General features: G+C 43.9%; 1 protein-coding gene across 1 annotated transcript in view; it reads right to left on the bottom strand.

Annotated features, from left to right (window-relative positions):
• LOC115177385 (NADP-dependent malic enzyme) overlaps positions 1–19,903 on the bottom strand; it is a 126,812-nt gene that overhangs the window by 87,046 nt on the left and 19,863 nt on the right. Inside the window, exon 2 of the mRNA XM_029738111.1 lies at positions 528–661. Coding sequence (XP_029593971.1) covers positions 528–661 — 134 coding nt within the window. The remainder of the gene's footprint in view (positions 1–527; positions 662–19,903) is intronic.

The following is a 19,903-nucleotide window of genomic DNA, read 5'->3' as shown; positions in this document are numbered from 1 at the left end:
ATGATTCAACATGTTAAATTCACTCTGCATGACTAACTACAGGAATGTGGTATCTGTGACCGAGCTGCCAATGATCAAAGAAATCAGCCTGGGACATAAGTAATGCAGCATTACATAATACTAAACCTTTGTGACCCTAATCAGCTGCAGTAGGGACTGGAGATTAAATCAGCATTTATTGTATTACATTTACATTTTAGTCATTTAGCAGACGCTCTTATCCAGAGCGACTTGTATGTCTTAAAGAAGATTGTAAAATGCTGTGAAGAAGAAGAGGACAAGGAAGAATGAAGCCATAGAAATTGAGAAAAAAGGAGAAAAAAGTAGTAGTGGTTTGTTCAGTAACCAGTAGGGTGCTAGGGTGGATTGAATAAAGAGCTCAGAGGACTAGTCCGTAATCCTTCCCTTAAATCTCAGTCTCTTTGAAGGCTTCCAGGTGTGTGATCTTTCTCTCTCGCTCTCTCTGCAGCTGGGCTCTCCCTGCACACGCACACACACACACACGACAGACAGGATCTCAGTCTCACCTGTCCAGGTCGTCCCTCTTCATCTCGTAGTTCTTGAGGACCCGGAGGAGCTGCACGTCCTGGCTTAGGAAACAGGGAGGCAGCAGGCCGTGGATCCCCAGCTGGAGTCGTTCCTCCAGGGAGAAGGCCATGCCCTAAAACACACAGAACCATAGGAAGGACATCTGTTAGACCACCGCCATAACACCGTGGGGAGATCTGTTAGACCACTAAACCACTAGAATACCACAGAGCACTGTTTAAGGCCACCGTGGGCTAGCTTCCGTAGGGCTACTGGATGAGAAAGACTGAGTCTGACAATGTATACGGTAAGCCCTCTTGTCCCAACTACTCAACATTATCGTGCTGCTGTATGTATTGACGATAAACTGTGTACTTGAGTGTATGCATTTTGTCTTTGATTGTACTTTAATTGATAAACTTCACATTGCAAATGAACTTTGTGTAAAAAATATAGTTATTCTAAGTGTACAAGTCTAGGGTCTGTGTAATGCTATGTACATAGGCCTACATTCTAAATAGTTCAAAGTCCAGTTCAAGTCCAAAGACAGCAGTAACTGGAGGACGAATGGTTTAAACCACAGATCAGATCTCATTACCTACTTAAAATGTCTCTTCTACAACCCTGCTATCCTCTTTACATTTGACTGGCTGAGACTGCCCTAGTGAAACTTCCTTTGAACTTTTAGCAAAAGTTTGTATAAGCAGGGACATTTCCATTCATCCCTCTTCAGAATCCCTGGAGTGAGGATACTCAGGCTACTGCATCATCTGTCCTATCCCAGTGTTCGCTCTGGATGGGGGGGGGGGGGGGGGGGGGTTCCCCTCAAGTATTAACCCTATTGGCTGATCTGATGTTCTGATGGGGCAACCGTCTGCTCACATTCTGCTGTGATGTCCGTCCCCGCGAAGATACACACTGCAGTCATGAGACCAGTCTCTGTCTGACGACCACAAGCTTTGACCTTTACCACAACCCTGACCTCCAGATGGGCATATCGATAAACATGCACGTTTAACTTCTGGGTCATGACCTTGACCACTACTGGATCTGTGAATCGGCTGTTGCCACTGTTGCCCCTCCTCTCTCTCACGGAGTCTGGTGGAGGGAGAAAGAGGGTAGGCTCATTGTTATGACTGAAATAGAATAAACGGAAAGGTATCAGATCAACAACATGGTTTCCATCGAATTCCATTCCAGCCATTACAATGAGCCCAACCTCTGATTAAAGTGACACCAGTCTCCACTAGTCCATAGAGGTGCTGCCACCGCCCCATAGAGGGATCAGAGTGTGTGTAGCTGTGAGAGACAGTGTGTTGAAGATTCTCTGGCTGTATTTTTTACATCTATGCATAATACAATACACCAGATCCTGTCGCTGCTGGGATGGAATTGAAGTTGTGGTGCAACTTCTGTGTTTTGGAACGCACATCACGAGGGCTTGGCTGAAATGTACAGCTTTTTTAAGGAATTGGCACTTTTAAATCTGGTTGAGTGGTTTGATTACATGGACGCAGAGCAAGAGTGAAGTAGAAAAGCATACAGTGCAATAAAATGTAGTGTTCCTGACGTCGTACTAACCATCAGAACTGACCACAGGCACATTTTCAAACCTTGGCAGATTTTCTTAAAAAATATATATAACATTATTGGGTTCGGTCTCAACTGAACTTGGGGCTAATGACTCTGGGACACACACAGGTTACAGTGCATTCATACGCAGTGCACAACATCACAGACAGGAACACACACACACACACACCTCTTGGCAGAACACCTGAGGAACAGGCTAAGTATTTGCCTGATCACTTCACTTCTCAAATTAGCAATGTTTTTTTTGTAAAATGTATATCGAGGAGCCTTCACACAGATTCTATTATAAATACCGGGGGACGTTTGGGCTGAGAGGTTGACAGCTTGGATGTTATCTATTGTACCTGTGACTTTCAGTGGACCCATGGTCTGATGTCAATGCACTCAATTTCTGTCAGCAGGCCAACAGCGTGTCTATTCACAGCCCAAAGCCTACACTAGTCATGGATTTGTGGTTTTCCATACTGCCACATAACAGTACATTATAGTACAGTAAAGCCTACAGTACATCAACCACTTTTGGTCAGATGTAACCACTGTAGTAGTTCCTATACAGCATTGACACTTGTCCCTTGTGTTAGAGCTAAAAACACATACAAAACACACCGCCCTGAATGCGATTTCAATGACGATTAGGTGCAATCATCTTTTGTTCTGCTGTTTAAGAACATTGTTTGTTATTTCAATAACGTTCTGTTCCCTCTTTGTGCCCGTCCTTTCTCCAGGCTTGACTGAGTATGTACTTAAATAACCTGAGGAGCAGACACTCAATACTGCCAGCTCGGAATTACTACCTTCCCCATAATCAAAAGATACATTCTATTTTGCTGAGAGCCAGTGGTTGACATCAGAAAGGGTGTCTCAGAGGCTTTGGACTATACTGGGCCATTATACAGCTCTGTTTAGCTGACTCATACAACTAACCATGAGACATATTGGAGACTAGAAGCTCTGGAAAGGAAGCAAGGTTTTTTTTTTTTTTTTTAAATACATGAATCGAGCTACATATAATGCGGTAACATTATATTATGAGATCAAGCCTCAGATGTATGAGTGCATACGCCACATGTGTCAAACCAGAGAGGAAGAGGCGAAGCGAGAGGGATAACTAGGCCCAAAATCTGTCTTCTCCAGCAGGTGGCATTTGTTTTGTATTTTTCTCTCTCTTTCTCTCCGAGCGAAGAGTTTTTACATGGAGGTCAACGAGAGTGTCGAATTTGATTAACAAAAATGTAATGGCTTGTTTGCTACATGTGGCTTATTCGATCAAATAGACGTTTCGTAATGCTTAGCTTGTTACGAGCGTAAGGATATAAGTAGGACACGTTACCTCACGGAAATTTTGAGAAAAAAAAAACACTTTATATCGGAGTTGTGCCTGTTGTTCACGCGCATATCTGCCCTCTCATTAGCTAGAATGCGCTCACCTGATCTTGCCTCCTCCCGACGGCGCTTCCATTTTTGAAGACATTTAGTTTCATTGTTAGATCACTAATTAGTAAGGAACTCCCCTCACCTGGTTGTCTAGGTCTTAATTGAAAGGAAAAAACAAAAACAACAGCAGACACTAGACCCGTCATGGCATACGCACACAAGCGCACCCAAACGCACAACCTTGTTCTCTTGAATAATTGTGTGAATTTGGAAAAGCATTAAAACAAAACAGTGGCCCACACAGTAGCAGCTCTGACACAGTTACGGGTTTGTCTGTGTCAGAGCTAAATGTCAGGGCATGTCTGAGAGAGTCAGATGACCCATGGACTCAGTTTTATTAAGAATAATTACTCGACACAGCTCTGTGGTCGCTCAAAGGTTCCCAATGTCATACGTGAAATGGAGACCCTCCATGGAACCTAGCCCAAACGAGCAATTCATGGATCAGGGAGCCTGGGCCGACAGGGCGAGCCACTGGGTATGGAACTATGGAACCACCTTCCGATTGGGGACATGGATGGCTGGGTTAGTGACGTGGAAGGGGGAGGAGAGAAGGAGTAGGAGGCGAGGGTAGGGGTAGGGCACTGCTTTCCCACTGTATGCTTGGATGGCAAGAAATATTAGATCGACATGGTCTGCAGCTCCTGGCAGGGTCACTGTGGGAACTGGCAAGTGGATTTGGCGTGTGACTGACTAGCTATATATCGGCCTGCATCAACCCTGAACTTAGCCCGTAAATAGAACTGGCTATCCTCTCAATCAACCACCACAGACCCTCAGTCAGTCACTACAGCCTGGCGAGGCCCTCAGATAGCTACTGACAAAAGCCATTCTCCAAAACAAACCAGATAACAGCTGGAGAGTGATGAGAAGAGGTGGTGAAGGAGGATTGTGTTCCTAATATGGGTGCCATATTTTAAACTGTTCAACTCACGCAAACACTTCCACTTGTTGATGAGGTGGAGCGGGTATTAGTTTGTTGAGAAACAATGGAACAACGTGTTGTCAAACACTCTTTGCTGTTTCAGTCAGTCAGGGACTTGGGTTGAGTTCTGGTAAGCCCAGGCTCTTGAAAGGAAAATATACAAATTGGAACATTGTGAGAGAAAATAGAAAACCGATTAATAATAATAATAATAATAATAATAATAATAAAGGTTTCCACTTTCCATGAATCAATGGAATAGATTCCTCCGTTCATTGTTGTTGAATGTTTGCACTCAAACACAAGCAAAGATGCATTCTTGACCGAACAGACACACATACACTACATGACCAAAAGTATGTGGACACCTGCTCGTCGAACATCTCATTCCAAAATCATGGGAATAAATATGGAGTTGGTCCCCCCTTTGCTACTATAACAACCTCAACTCTTCTGGGAAGGCTTTCCACTAGATGTTGGAACATTTCTGTGGGGACTTGCTTCCATTCAGCCACAAGAGCATTAGTGAGGTCGGGCGCTGATGTTGGGCGATTACGCCTGGCTCGCAGTCGGCGTTCCAATTCATCCAAAAGGTGTTCAATGGGGTTCAGGTCAGTGCAGGCCAGTCAAGTTTTTCCACACCGATCTCGACAAACCATTTCTGTATGGACCTCGTTTTGTGCACGGGGGCATTGTCATGCTGAAACAGGAAAGGGCCTTCCCCAAACAGTTGCCACAAAGTTGGAAGCACAGAATTGTTTAGAATGTCATTGTCTGCTGTAGCATTAAGATTTCCCTTCACTGGAACTAAGGGGCCTAGCCCGAACCATGAAAAACAGTCCCAGACCAGTATTCCTCTTCCACCTATCTTTTCAAATGGGCACTATGCAGTCGGGCAGGTAGAAATCTCCTGGCTTCCACAAAACCCAGATTCCTCTGTTGGACTGCCAGATGGTGAAGCGTGATTCATCTCTCCAGAGATAGCGTTTCCACTGCTCCAGAGTCCAATGGCGGTGAGCTTTACACCACTCCAACCGACGCTTGGCATTGCGCATGGTGATCTTAGGCTTGTGTGCAGCTGCTCGGCCATGGAAACCCATTTCATGAAGCTCGCAACGAACAGTTCTTGTACTGACGTTGCTTCCAGAGGCAGTTTGGAAGTCGATAGTGGGTGTTGCCACCCGAGGACAGACGATTTTTACGCTCTACGTGCTTCAGCACTCGGCGCTCAGGTTCTGTGGGCTTGTGTGGCCTAACACTTTGTGGCTGAGCCGTTGTTGCTCCTAGATGTTTCCACTTCACAATAACAGCACTTACAGTTAACCGGGGCAGTACTAGCAGGGCAGAAATTTGACAAACTGACTTGTTGGAAAGGTGGCATCCTATGATGGTGCCACGTTGAAAGTCACTGAGCTCTTCAGTAAGGCCATTCTACTGCCAATGTTTGTCTATGGAGATTGCATGGCTGTGTGCTTGAATTTATACACCTGTCAACAATGGGTGTGGCTGAAATAGCCAAATCCACTAATTTGAAGAAGGGTCCACATACTTTTGTATATATAGTTTACACACTCAAGTGGACACGCATAGACACAGCTTTTGTCTTTTTGTTTGCTTGCCCTATAGTTTTAAAGTTTGATTGTTGCAAAGCATTTCTCTTTCGCTTAGGGAGTCAAGGGCTGGGCAGGGTTGGGCTGGGTGGACTAGAATGCTTCCACATGTGCCGTACCACATCTAAAGTGCCCGCACACTGTGCCAACACATGTCGCCAGCAGATCCATGTTCCAGGAGCTAGTGGTAACCAAGCAGACCTGTAATCTGCCCATGGGGCAATGCCACCCTCCAGCTAAGGCCACACTGCCACGGCAAAGCCTACCCCAAGAACACACAGTCCACAAGGAAACGGGTAATTAGTAGACCAGATGGTGAAAGCTTGGAAGATAAAAGTATGTTCTTTTCAAACTGATAAAAATCCTTCCGTGTGTTCCAGAAAGTTCAAAGGCAGAGTTGTTTGGGATATTCATTCTGGAGGGAGCGTTTCAGAAGTTTGACTGGCCCTTCTCATGCCCCAACCATGTAATCTCACATCTCCCACAAACCCAAATACAGAGATCGGTTCAGGGGCCTGCCTATTTAAACCTCAAATACACTCAACATTTAAAATGTCCAGCACTGCAGGAACGTTCTCCTGCAACAGGGTGATCATATTAAGATCCTACTGTAACACTGCTCATAATTAGTATTTTCCACTCCTTTCTTTTCTTACAGTATTGCTGAAATAAGCTAAAAAAGAAAAAAAAGCACGAACTGAACCTGATGTACAGTTTGCCCTCCCGCTGTTGACATTTCCTGAATTGCCCCCCTCTTTCCTGTGTGTCCTCTGAGCATTCTGTTTCAGTGGAAGCGAAGCCCCCTCTTCTCGAAGAGAAAAGACCCCCATTGAGCGAGTCCTGGGCCAGACACCCCACTCACCCCAGTCTGAGATTAGATACAGAAACAAAAGCCCTTCATGGAAGACAGATGGATAATGTTTGGCAGAAAATAGACTCACTGGCACAAGCATGTGATCAGAGAGGGTTGGACTCTGCTGCTCCTCCTAGCGCTATGGAAGGGGGACTGGAGTTCTCTCTTTACATCCCAGAGAGACCGAGAGCGCTGAGCTGAGCTGACCCCCTGCACCTCCACTGATGCTTTCCCTGCTGTAGGGTGTATAGGGCACAAGGGAAGTGCACACACTCGAAAGGACGAAGTGTGGATAAAGACTCATTAACTCGGTTTACTGCAACTCCACTGTGTACAGCCTTGGACTTATCAGCCCACAAAGGGCTCTTCTTGGCACATTTGGCTCATCGATTCACATGGCCAACTGCTGTATGAAACTGCTGAAGATGCTGACAAGGAACTAAGAGGTGTTGTAGTGTTGAAGCCCTGTCTTCAGATTTAAGCTGATCTGGCTGGTGTTCAGGAGGTGAAATGATATGTAACTTTGCAGATAGAAATGTCCTCCATAGAGCTGACATGATTCCCTATTCTACATGACAGTGAAGCATTTCTGTTCTACATACAATATTTATACCTGAACACTACGTAACGTTGCACCCCAATGGAGGTGGCCTTGGAGTTTCTTCTGGGTCTAGGCTAAGTCCCAGGGGAGTACTCACTCTAGAACCCTCCAGCTGACCAAACAGGGAATGAAGGCTATTACCGTAAACCCTGGCCAACCATCAGCTAAACCACACTATTACTACAACGTGTTCTTCGGACCACACTCAGAACCACGCAACACCTTAACCCAGATGATGCATGTCATTGGGGTCCACTGGGTCTTCATTGGTGGACAGTGAGAGCAGGGATGGGTTTGCTTTTCTACTGAAATGAAATGACAAAGAGTTTCATGTCTGGAAACCTGCCCATATGGACACCATTATACTTTACTAGAATAAATATATGTTTGAGAAATGCAAAGTAAGATCATTTGGAAGAGCTGAGACGATTCCAGAAACGGCTGAAATTGTATAGTCGGCAAATTGTAAGTTAAAGCATGCCATCATAGGAAGTATGAGTAGTTTGGTTGTCTGTGACCTGACTGGGTTTCCCACAACCAAACAGCTTGGGGAGAGTCTGACTCACACACCTCATTCCAATATGTTTAAAACGACCTGACACACAGACAAACTCAGAAGAAATCAAGATTGTGCAATGCTACAGAAGCAGTGGGGAAGAAGTGCTGTTTAGCTCCGACTAAGAGAGAAGAAACGCACTACATTACTTCCTTATTGTACAGCGGCGTACCACATCATTCTTTTGTTTGATCAATTGTGGCATGTGTGTCTAGACGCTGTAAAAACAGTGGGGCTGGAGCAGGGCTGGGGGAGGGGTGTGTGTGTGTGTGTGTCCAACAGAAGGGGCCGGGCTCCCAGTTATCACAGGAAGGGGATGAGGAGACAGAGACCGAGTCCAGAGAATCCAAAGAGTCCAGAGAGAGGCTCTGTTATTCTGCAGCTCAAAGACAAACTGGTACCAGAAGCAACCAGGCAGGCCACTGCTGGCTGACTGCATGAGACAATACGAGCCAAGACAGGACTCAGCCATTCACGGTCCACTCGCCTCCCCGGCTTGACCCCGGCCTGATTAGCTCAGCCAGTACGCCTGTTATATAAACCCTCACCACCTCCCTTTCTCACTGTCTCTCATGCTGCCACGTAGCCAAACAAGCAAGAGAAAAAGAGAGTAAGCGAGAGAAAGAGAGGGAGCAAAGGAGAGAGGGAGGGGGAGAGAGAGAGAGAGAGAGAGATGAGAGAAGGACTCCCTGGCACTATGAGGCTTACTGGGTGATCTGAAAGGACTCAATGAGTCAATAGCAGATCTACAATACAGGCCGCTCTCCCTCGTGAATATAACTTTCCCTCTCTCTTTCTCACACTCACATATGCATACGTTTGCATTCACACACACAGACACACACACATGCCACACTTGCACTCACTATCTCACGCACAGGTATGGAAAATAAGTTGGCTCAGCCTGGAGAGTCCACCTCACACACACGTACAAACACGCACGCCCACACCATCCGATCCAGCCCCAGTTCTTCTCTCAACACCTGCCTCTCCAATGGGGTGTTAATCGTTAATTTAGAGTGTAACGATTCCGTAACTACAGACGCTGGGAGACAGGAAGCAAGTACATTGTGAGGATTTAATAATAAATAGACATGCGCCTCTCGAGCCAGCTGAGGCATGGGAGCCTGACAAGCCAGCTGACGCATCTCCGGTTGCGTCGGCAGTGGCACCCGGCCCCGACGTCACCAACAAAAAACAAAAAACTCCCTGATGCTTCCAATTGTGGTGTCTGCATTCTGTAACGTTTCCGTAACTACAGAAGCTGGGAGACGGGAAGCAAGTACAGGGTGAGGATTTAATAATAAATAGACATGAAACTAAACAATAACAGCGTCTGGACAAGAGAAACAAAACATCAATGCAGGCAAGGGAATAAAACTGAGGAAGTTAAAGATATAGGGGAGGCAATCAATGACGTGATGGAGTCCAGGTGAGTCCGATGAAGCGCTGGTGCACGTAACGATGGTGACAGGTGTGCGTAATGATGAGCAACCTGGCGACCTCGCGCACCAGAAAGGGGGAGCGGGAGCAGACGTGACACAGAGTCCCCAGCGAGGGAGCAGGGGGCAGTGTTAGCTAGTTGGTGCACTGGCCTAGCACCCTGACTGAGCCAAGGCAAACAGGGCTGATCTGTGATGGACGGCATGGGGAGAGAGTGACAGCACTGCACCACAGCAGCATAGAGGTAAAATAGAAATTGATTTTGATACATGACATGTAGTATTTTCATATTTTAGTATACACTTTCATATTAATTCGAAATTCAGTTCTTTCTCAAAGATTTCTCACAAAAACAAGCTTGTCTCTGAAATATCAATGCAGCACTGAACATATACCAAGCTTTTAATTTTCAAAGCCTTTTTTGCGACCTGCGGAAACAACTTTGAAGACGACATCCACAAAATGTAAAATCCTAAAAAGTTGTTACGAGAGGGTGGCGCTGGTGAGCAGCAACATGTGAAGACGCGTTCTCAGTGTTCCGATCCAGGGCGAACAATTTACTATTAATACTTGACCAACACCTCCCCCACCGTGTTTTGGGAATTTTGGAACATTTCATTTGGAATTGAATCCAATTTAGACAAACTGGCTTTTTTTTCCCGGAAATTTTGGACCTTCTACTCAAAACATTTAGAGACAACAAAGGCCGGGGGCCACAAAAGAGCAGGCCTCTGATGAAGCCTTGGGCTCACCTGACACAGACTCTGATCCCCCCAACCTAGCCATGGTAATGGCGGCTATCATTAACTCTGAACAGACTGTACTGGCTAAGGTGGAGTCATTATCCACTGACTTATCCGCACAAATAGCTATTCTCGCCACCGAGGTCAACATAAAGATCGACTCCATTAATGAAGACTTGGCGAGACATGACACCCATCTGAATAGCCTGGATGATGGCGCAAATATTTACTCCGACAAAGTGGTGACACTGGAAGAGCAAGTCCCCCGGCTATCATCATGTCTTCAAACTCACTTCCAAGGTTGAGGACTATGAACAGACAGCCCCCCATTTTCGGCGTGAGAAAGGGACTTGAGACCGTATGCGGAATGCGGTCTACCCTGTCCATAGCTAAACTGCTACAGAAAATTCTAGGACTCGATTACGCCCCCACCCTTGAATGCGCGCACAGACTGCGCCGAAGAATGGGGAGCCGCCCAGACCCATAGTAGTTAAACTCCACTACCTTCAGGTGAAGGAGGATGTCTTCCGTAAGGCAGTGCGAGCGGCTCCCATCACCCAGGACTTCCAGAATATTTTAATTTACATGGACTACACGGCGGCAGTCATGAAGAAGAGGTCAGCCTTCAACGAGGTGAGGGGGCTCCTACACTGCTGTCTGGACACCAAGTTTGGCATTCTTTACCCAGCTGTACTGAAGATCACTACTCTCTCCGGGAAAGCAGAAGACATTCTTAGACCCAACCAAGGCCAAAGAATACATTGTTGCGCACCTACATCCACAGGAGGACAAGCGATATAATACTAACTAGCCCTTGTCGGCTCATAGCTTTTTCTTTGCAACTCTGCCTAGAAGCCCAGGGATCGCCTCTTCACTGTTGACACTGAGACTGGTGTTTTGCGGGTACTATTTAATGAAGCTGCTGGTTGAGGACTTGTGAGGCTTCTGTTTCACAAACTAGACACTAATGTACTTGTCCTCTTGCTCAGTTGTGCACTGGGGCCTTCCACTCCTCTTTTTATTCTGGTTAGAGACAGTTTGCCGTGTTCTGTGAAGGGAGTAGTACAAAGCGTTGTACGAGATCTTCAGTTTCTTGGCAATTTCTCGCATGGAATAGCCTTCATTTCTCAGAATAAGAATAGACTGACAAGTTTCAATAGAAAAAGTTTTTTTGAGCCTGTAATCAAACCCACAAATGCTGATGCTCCAGATACTCAACTTGTCTAAACAAGGCCAGTTGTATTGCTTCTTTAGTCAGTACAACAGTTTTGAGCTGTGCAAACAAATTGCAAAAGGGTTTTCTAATGATCAATTAGCCTTTTAAATTAAAAACTTGGAATAGCTAACACAACGTGCCATTGGAAGACAGCTGTGATGGTTGCTGATAATGGACACATACCTATACCGCCTTTTTTTTATATATTGTTTTACTATCCTTCAAATATGCATATTGCATAAGATACCTTAGATAACTGAGGTGGTTCCCTCAGAATCCCTTCCTTAGGTGTAAACTTGATTATATTCGCCCTGGATAGAGGTCTACAGAGGTTCAGTTTAACATGGTAGCATTTTGCTCTAGTCTAGGAGAGGTAGATGCAGACTTCCAACAGGGGGAAGGCCAGCATAGGGGTCCAAGGTTTTCTCTTGGTATTTTGTTGTTTTTAGCTGTTTTTTCTTTGCTTTATATTTTATTACTCTGACCTTCCAGCACATTGGCCATATGATCGTACTAACATTCATTTCTGATTACTATGACTATGCCGAATTCACATGCTCTATGCTCCACATGCTTTATCAGCTGGAACGTGAAAGGAATTAACCAGGTGGTCAAGCGTAGCCGAGTGTATGCTCATCTTAAGTCCTTAACCTTTTCATACATGAGTTCCAAATATCTTTAACGGTCGCCCCCAGCGTGAGTTGTTTTATACACGCGCTGTCAGAAGGCACTCACTGTTCCAAAATGTGATTATTACGCAACAGGACAGTTAACCTGTTGGGGATAGGGGGCAGTATTTGCACGGCCGGATAAAAAAACGTACCCGATTTAATCTGGTTATTACTCCTGCCCAGTAACTAGAATATGCATATAATTATTGGCTTTGGATAGAAAACACCCTAAAGTTTCTAAAACTGTTTGAATGGTGTCTGTGTATAACAGAACTCATATGGCAGGCAAAAACCTGAGAAGATTCCTTACAGGAAGTGGCCTGTCTGACCATTTCTTGCCCTCCTTGATCATCTCTATCCAAAACAGGGGATCTCTACTGTTACGTGACACTTCCTACGGCTCCCACAGGCTCTCAGAACCCGGGAAAAAGCTGAATGATGTAATTCCAGCCCCAGGCTGAAACACACTAGCGCTTTTGACAAGTGCCCTATCAGAGGGCCATCAGACTGAGGCTCGTGCATGAGGGGATCCCATGCTTTTACTTTCGCTCTCTTTGTAATAAAAAACGATTTCCCGGTCGGAATATTATCGCTTTTTTACGAGAAAAATGGCATAAAAATTGATTTTAAACAGCGGTTGACATGCTTCGAAGTACGGTAATGGAATATTTAGAATTTTTTTGTCACGAAATGCGCCGTGCTCGTAACCCTTATTTACCCTTTCGGATAGTGTCTTGAACGCACGAACAAAACGCCGCTATTTGGATATAACAATGGATTATTTGGGACCAAACCAACATTTGTTATTGAAGTAGAAGTCCTGGGAGTGCATTCTGACAAAGAACAGCAAAGGTAATAACATTTTTCTTATAGTAAATCTGACTTTGGTGAGTGCTAAACTTGCTGGGTGTCTAAATAGCTAGCCCTGTGATGCCGGGCTATCTACTTAGAATATTGCAAAATGTGCTTTCACCGAAAAGCTATTTTAAAATCGGACATATCGAGTGCATAGAGGAGTTCTGTATCTATAATTCTTAAAATAAAAGCTGTTTTTTGATATAAATATGAACTTGATTGAACAGACATGCATGTATTGTATAACATAATGTCCTAAGATTGTCATCTGATGAAGATCAAAGGTTAGTGCTGCATTTAGCTGTGGTTTGGGTTTATGTGACATTATATGCTAGCTTGAAAAATGGGTGTCTGATTATTTATGGCTGGGTACTCTGCTGACATAATCTAATGTTTTGCTTTCGTTGTAAAGCCTTTTTGAAATCGGACAGTGTGGTTAGATTAATGAGAGTCTTGTCTTTAAAATGGTGTAAAATAGTCATATGTTTGAGAAATTGAAGTAATAGCATTTCTAAGGTATTTGAATAACGCGCCACGGGATTCAACTGGCTGTTGAGTAGGTGGGACGATTTCAAGAGTCCCACCTAGCCCAGAGAGGTTAACACGCGCTGCCTGCTAATTATCTATAGGCTGTTTGAACTTGTCAATTTAAAATTATTTTCTAACAACAGTTTGAATTGAGGTGTGTTCCGCCTCCTCAATAATTCACATAGAAGTAGCCCATTTCAGCGTTGCGGACAATTTATGTTTGAGGCTTTACTGAGCCGGACAAACTTCTCCCTTTGAGGACAGCCCACGCACTTCAATGTTTGCGCAGATCAAGTATGAAGATATTTGCAAAGTCTTGCACGAATTAGAACATTTTCTGGGTGGTGCTCGCATTGCCTTGTTTTCCTGACAAATAATAACTTTGGAGATATATGCGTTCCTAGCAAAGTAAGTTCCATATTTTCTGTATATCGTGTTGTCATTTTTTACTGTAGGCGCATACAGTATGTATGTACTTATTCATTTTTTTATTTAACTAGGCAAGTCAGTAGTTTATGTTGAAGTTGGAAGTTTACATACACTTCGGTTGGAGTCATTAAAACTTGTTTTTCAAACACTCCACACATTTCTTGTTAACAAACTATAGTTTTGGCAAGTCGGTTAGGACATCTACTTTGTGCATGACAAGTAATTTTTCCAACAATTGTTTACAGACAGATTATTTCACTTATAATTCACTGTATCACAATTCCAATGGGTCAGAAGTTTACATACACTAAGTTGATGTTATGGCTTTAGAAGCTTCTGATTGGCTAATTGACATCGTTTGAGTCAATTGGAGGTGTACCTGTGGATGCATTTCAAAGCCTACCTTCAAACTCAGTGCCTCTTTGCTTGACATCATGGGAAAATCAAAAGAAATCAGCCAAGACCTCAGAAAATAACATTGTAGACCTCCACAAGTCCGGTTCATCCTTGGGAGCAATTTCCAAATGCCTGAAGTTACCACGTTAATCTGTACAAACAATAGTATGCAAGTATAAACACTATGGACAAAGCAGCCGTCATACCGCTCAGGAAGGAGATACGTTCTTACTCCTAGATATGAGCGTACTTTTGTGTGAAAAGTGCAAATCAATCCCAGAACAGCAGCAAAGGACCTTGTGAAGATGCTGCAGGAAACAGGTACAAAAGTATCTATATCCACAGTAAAACAAGTCCTATATCGACATAACCCTAAAGGCCGTTCAGCAAGGAAGAAGCCACTGCTCAAAAAACGCCATAAATAAGCCAGACTACGGTTTGCAACTGCAAATGGGGACAAAGATTGTTCTTTTTGGAGAAATGTCCTCTGGTCTGATGAAACAAAAATTGAACTGTTCAGCCATAATGACCATTGTTATGTTTGGAGGAAAAAGGGGGAGGCTTGCAAGCCGAAGAACACCATCCCAACCATGAAGCACAGGGATGGCAGCATCATGTTGTGGGGGTGCTTTGCTGCAGGAGGGACTGGTGCACTTCACAAAATAGATGGCATAATGAGGATGGAAAATTATCTGGAAATATTGAAGAAATATCTCAAGACATCAGTCAGGAAGTTAAAGCTTGGTCGCAAATGAGGCTTCCAAATGGACAATGACCCCAAGCATACTTCCAAAGTTGTGGCAAAATGGCTTAAGGACAACAAAGTCAAGGTATTGGAATGGCCATCACAAAGCCCTGACCTCAATCCCATAGAAAATGTGTGGGCAGAACTGAAAAAGCATGTGCGAGCAAGGAGGCCTACACACCTGACTCAGTTACACCAGCTCTGTCAGGAGGAATGGGCCAAAATTCACCCAACTTATTGTGGGAAGCTTGTGGAAGGCTACCCGAAACGTTTGACCCAAGTTAAACAATTTAAAGGCAATGCTACCAAATACTAATTGAGTGTATGCATGTAAACTTCTGACCCACTGGGAATGTGATGAAAGAAATAAAAGCTGAAATAAAATCACTCTACTATTATTCTGACATTTCACATTCTTAAAATAAAAGTGGTGATCTAACTGACCTAAGACTGGGAATTTTTACTAGGATTAAATGTCAGGAATTGTGAAAAACGGAGTTTAAATGTATTTGGCTAAGGTGTATGTAAACTTCCAACTTCAACTGTATGTATTATTATGGATTTATAATCAGCTATAATGGGGCTGTCATTTTGGACCTGGAACACAGAATTAATTAATCATGAAGCGAACAACATGAGGTTAAAAAAAGACAAGAATCCCTTAGACTGTGGCTCATACCGCCCTATATGCCTTTTGTGCTGCGATAAAATTCTCACTTAGGTCCTCTCGCGCCGTTTAGAGACAGTGGTGCCTAATATAATTAACTGACCAAACCAGATTTATCTCAGGTAGGCAATCTTTCTATGATATTTAATGTTCTTTATTCTGCCCACTCAACCCTACAGCCAGAGATCGTCATCTCTCTTGATGCTGAGAAGGCTTTCGACCGGGTTGAGTGGGAATATCTATTTACAGTACTGGAGAGAGTTGGGTTTGGCCTGTCATTCCTTTCCTAGATTAAGATGTTGTACTCGTCCCCAGTGTCTTCTGTTCGCACCAACAATGTTACCTCCAGCTACTTCCCTCTCCACAGGGGGGCCAGGCAGGGTTGCTGTTTATCCCCTTTCCTATTTGATATGGCTATTGAACCTGTTGCTATCGCCCTGTAGGCGGAGGAGAGGATCAAGGGAATATTAAGGGGCAACATAACTCACAAGGTGTCCTCATATGCAGACAATCTTCTTTTATACATCTCTAACCCTGTGTAGTCTATACCCTCTCTCTTGGACATGCTACAAGGTGTTGGAACATTCTCTGGTTGTAAGATAAACCTAACAAAAAGTGTGCTCCTCCCCATTAATCACTTAGCAGAAGGAATTGGGTATGCTAATTTCCCATTTAAGGTGGAGCATCAGGTCTTTACTTATTTGGGGATAAAGGTCACTTGCTCATTTAAGGCTCTGTTTAAACATAACTTCAAAACACTCCTGGAGCGCACTATGCAGGATTTCATAAGGTGGTCGTCTCTTCCCATTTCATTAACAGGTCACATAAATTTGGTTAAGATGACTGTACTACCTAGGTTTTTGTGCTTATTCCAAATGATTCCCATTTTTCTGCAAAAGTCGATGTTCAACCAACTGGACAGCTAAATTTCCAACTTCATTTGGAATAAGTCAAATCCACAAATGAGAGTTTTTTTTTGAGAAACCTAAGCCTGCAGGCAGGCTGGTCCTTCCCAATTTTTTACATTACTACTGGTCAGCAAATATATCTAAATCTTGTTTATTGGGTGTCTATATTTGAAAACAAGGATGGCCCAACTTGGGCCACCATGGAGTTAGTCAATCCTTCCAACTTCTCCAGTCTCGCACCAGTGCTCCCCAATGCCTATGAACCTTGGCACCCATGTTTTGAACCCCATTGTTATGAACTCCCTTAAAATCTGGTCCCAATTTCAAAGTCACTTTAGCCTTAAACAAGCAAGCGGCATCTCTCCATTAACATCTAATCATCGCTTCCCAGCGTCACAGATTGACACGGCATTCCAGTTGTGACCTATTTGTTGATAACACATTCATCTCATTCGATACGGAGGGTTGACCATAATATTCCCAATACCCACTTTTTTAGATACCTGCAAACTCGCAGCTTTGCCAAAAAACATTTCCCTTCATTTCCACTCGAGCTTACTAAGTGTCTAGTCGAGAGGTGCTTAGATCTTAACCGTCTCCAGATAATACTACATAATACAGAACATTAATCCACCCTCCTTTGCAAATACACAATCTGCATGGCAGCAAGACAGGTGGCGAGCTACCCAATGATATATGGCAACAAAGTACTGAACGTATCCACACATCATTTTGCATAAGGCATGGGCTTACTCAACGCACCATCTCCATTACTCAAATGACAGCTTGTCAAAAATATACCCAAATGTTGACCCCAAGTGTTTGAGATGCCACCAGAGTCCACTAGACCAGAATGCTACCACGACAAGTCTGCTAGCGCGCCGCCTTGTCCTCTTTCACTGGAAGTCTGCAAAGCCGCCCTGCTTTATGCAGTGGGTTAAGGAGGTGATGTCATCTCTGCCTCTGGAGACGGTTAGGTACACTGTGCATGGGTCCCGACAAAAGTTAGACTAAACCTGGTCCCCATTAATACAATACGTGGAGAGCCTGTCTTTTACTTAGTGTAACTTGCATAGTTTGGTAAGCAGTCATGTCAGTTCTAGTGGCCATTTGTGCTGATAAGATTTTTTATATAACTTTTTTCCCCCCATTGTTTTTTTTTTATTACTGTTTGTTTCTTTCCCATTTAACTTACTTTTATAGATGCCTTGGTGGGTGGGTTGGAGGTGGTGGCGCTTGGGAGGGAGGGGATGGATGGATGGGAAAATGAGGGGTTGGAGTTGTACGGTTTTTGTTGTTATATCTGAAAATCTATAAATAAAGTTTAAAAAAATAACAAATACACTTGTTACGATGTCAACAGAACTCGGTGCTTATTATCGGATGCATTAGGTTACGAAATCCGACTTTTTGGCTATAATGTTAATATGATTGAGAAAGAGCCCACTGAACAATTCAGAACATGATTAATCATATTTATCTTGGTAAAATGTATTTCATAACATAAGGAAGTTCAATTTCATCACAAAATTGCAGAGAGGGTGTGGTACCTAACTTGGGTTCCCGCTTCCTATAATGGGGAGCTAGGTCAGGCAGTGTTTTCAGTCACCTAACGACAGAAAGGCTGACAGATTAATGAAAAACATTACAAAAAGGAAATTCCTGACAGGAGAGAGAGAGAAAGCGAGAGAAGAGGGAGAGAGAGAGGAATGTGGAGAGAGAGGGGTACAGAGAGAGCAGGTGTGAACCCTCAGCGGTGTTGTGTTTAGTGGTTTCCGTTCCATAGCAGAGTTGGGATAACGAGCCGGTGAAGTATGACGTGTCACAGCCATGTACTGAAAACCCCCAATCATATGGACCCAGTGCCGATGGAAAAATTGATAGCAAAACACATTAGGTTGTCAACACCATTCTGTATGTGTATGTACACCATCCTGTCTACAGTCGTGCCCAAAAGTTTTGAGAATGACACAAATATACATTTTCACAAAGTTTGCTGCTTCAGTGTCTTTAGATATTTTTGTCAGATGTTACTATGGAATACTGAAGTATAATTACAAGCATTTCATAAGTGTCAAAGGCTTTTATTGACAATTGCATGAAGTTGATGCAAAGAGTCAATATTTGCATTGTTGACCCTTCTTTTTCAAGACCTCTACAATCCGCTCTGACATGCTGTCAATTAACTTCTGGGCCACATCCTGACTGATGGCAGCCTATTCTTGCATAATCAATGCTTGGAGTTTGTGGGAGGATTCAGTTCATTTGCATGGCAAAGAGGGACTTTGCAATTAATTGCAATTCATCTGATCACTCTTCATAACATTCTGGTGTATATGTAAATTGCCATCATACAAACTGAGGCAGCAGACTTTGTGAAAATTAATATTTGTGTCATTCTCAAAACTTTTGCCATGACCGTATATGCATGTATGTCTGTATGTGAGAGAGAGAGAAAGAATATGTGCCTGAGTGTTTGACCTCCGCTTTGCTGCTATGGATCATCCAGTAGGGTGCTGCTGCCCGAGATGGAACACCACTCACTCAGTACAAAGACTTGGATCAATCAAATGACTGGTTAGATGTAGGAACAAGACACGCATGAGAAATGAAAGCATCTGTCCTATGTTTAAAATAGCTAAATCTGGAGATTCCTTCTGAAAGCGAGGCCAGGAAACCACATCTGATTACTAAGAGAGACTGCAGGCCGACAATCGGCCAGTACATGTTCACAGCAAAACAAACTATATCCGTCTGTGTCAGTCCTTCAGTCAGTCAGTCATTATGTTTCTATAAAAACAAATCCAAATGGTGCCAAATACTTGTCAATTAGGCTACAATGACTACATAACATTAACAATGTTTTCAAAATATGCTCTCATAACCTAGGCTATGATTAACGTTGATGACAGAATTATCACATTTGGTATGGAGAGGCACACCTCCCCCTACAAAACAGGAGCCTGAACAACTTCTACCCCCAAGTCATAAGACTGCTGAGTATTTAGTTAAATAGCTACCCGGGGCCTCCGGGGTGGCGCAGTGGTCTAAGGCACTGCATCATAGTGCTAGCTGTGCCACCAGAGATTGTAAGTTTGAGCCCAGGCTCTGTCGCAGCCGGCCGCGACCGGGAGGTCCATGGGGTGACGCACAATTGGCCCAGCGTCGTCTGGGTTAGGGAGGGTTTGGTCGGCAGGGATGT

This window comes from Salmo trutta, chromosome 37 (genome assembly GCF_901001165.1).
Source record: "Salmo trutta chromosome 37, fSalTru1.1, whole genome shotgun sequence".
Taxonomy (NCBI): domain Eukaryota; kingdom Metazoa; phylum Chordata; class Actinopteri; order Salmoniformes; family Salmonidae; genus Salmo; species Salmo trutta.
Note: the sequence above shows the minus strand (reverse complement) of the source record. Positions and strands in the feature narration are given on the sequence as shown.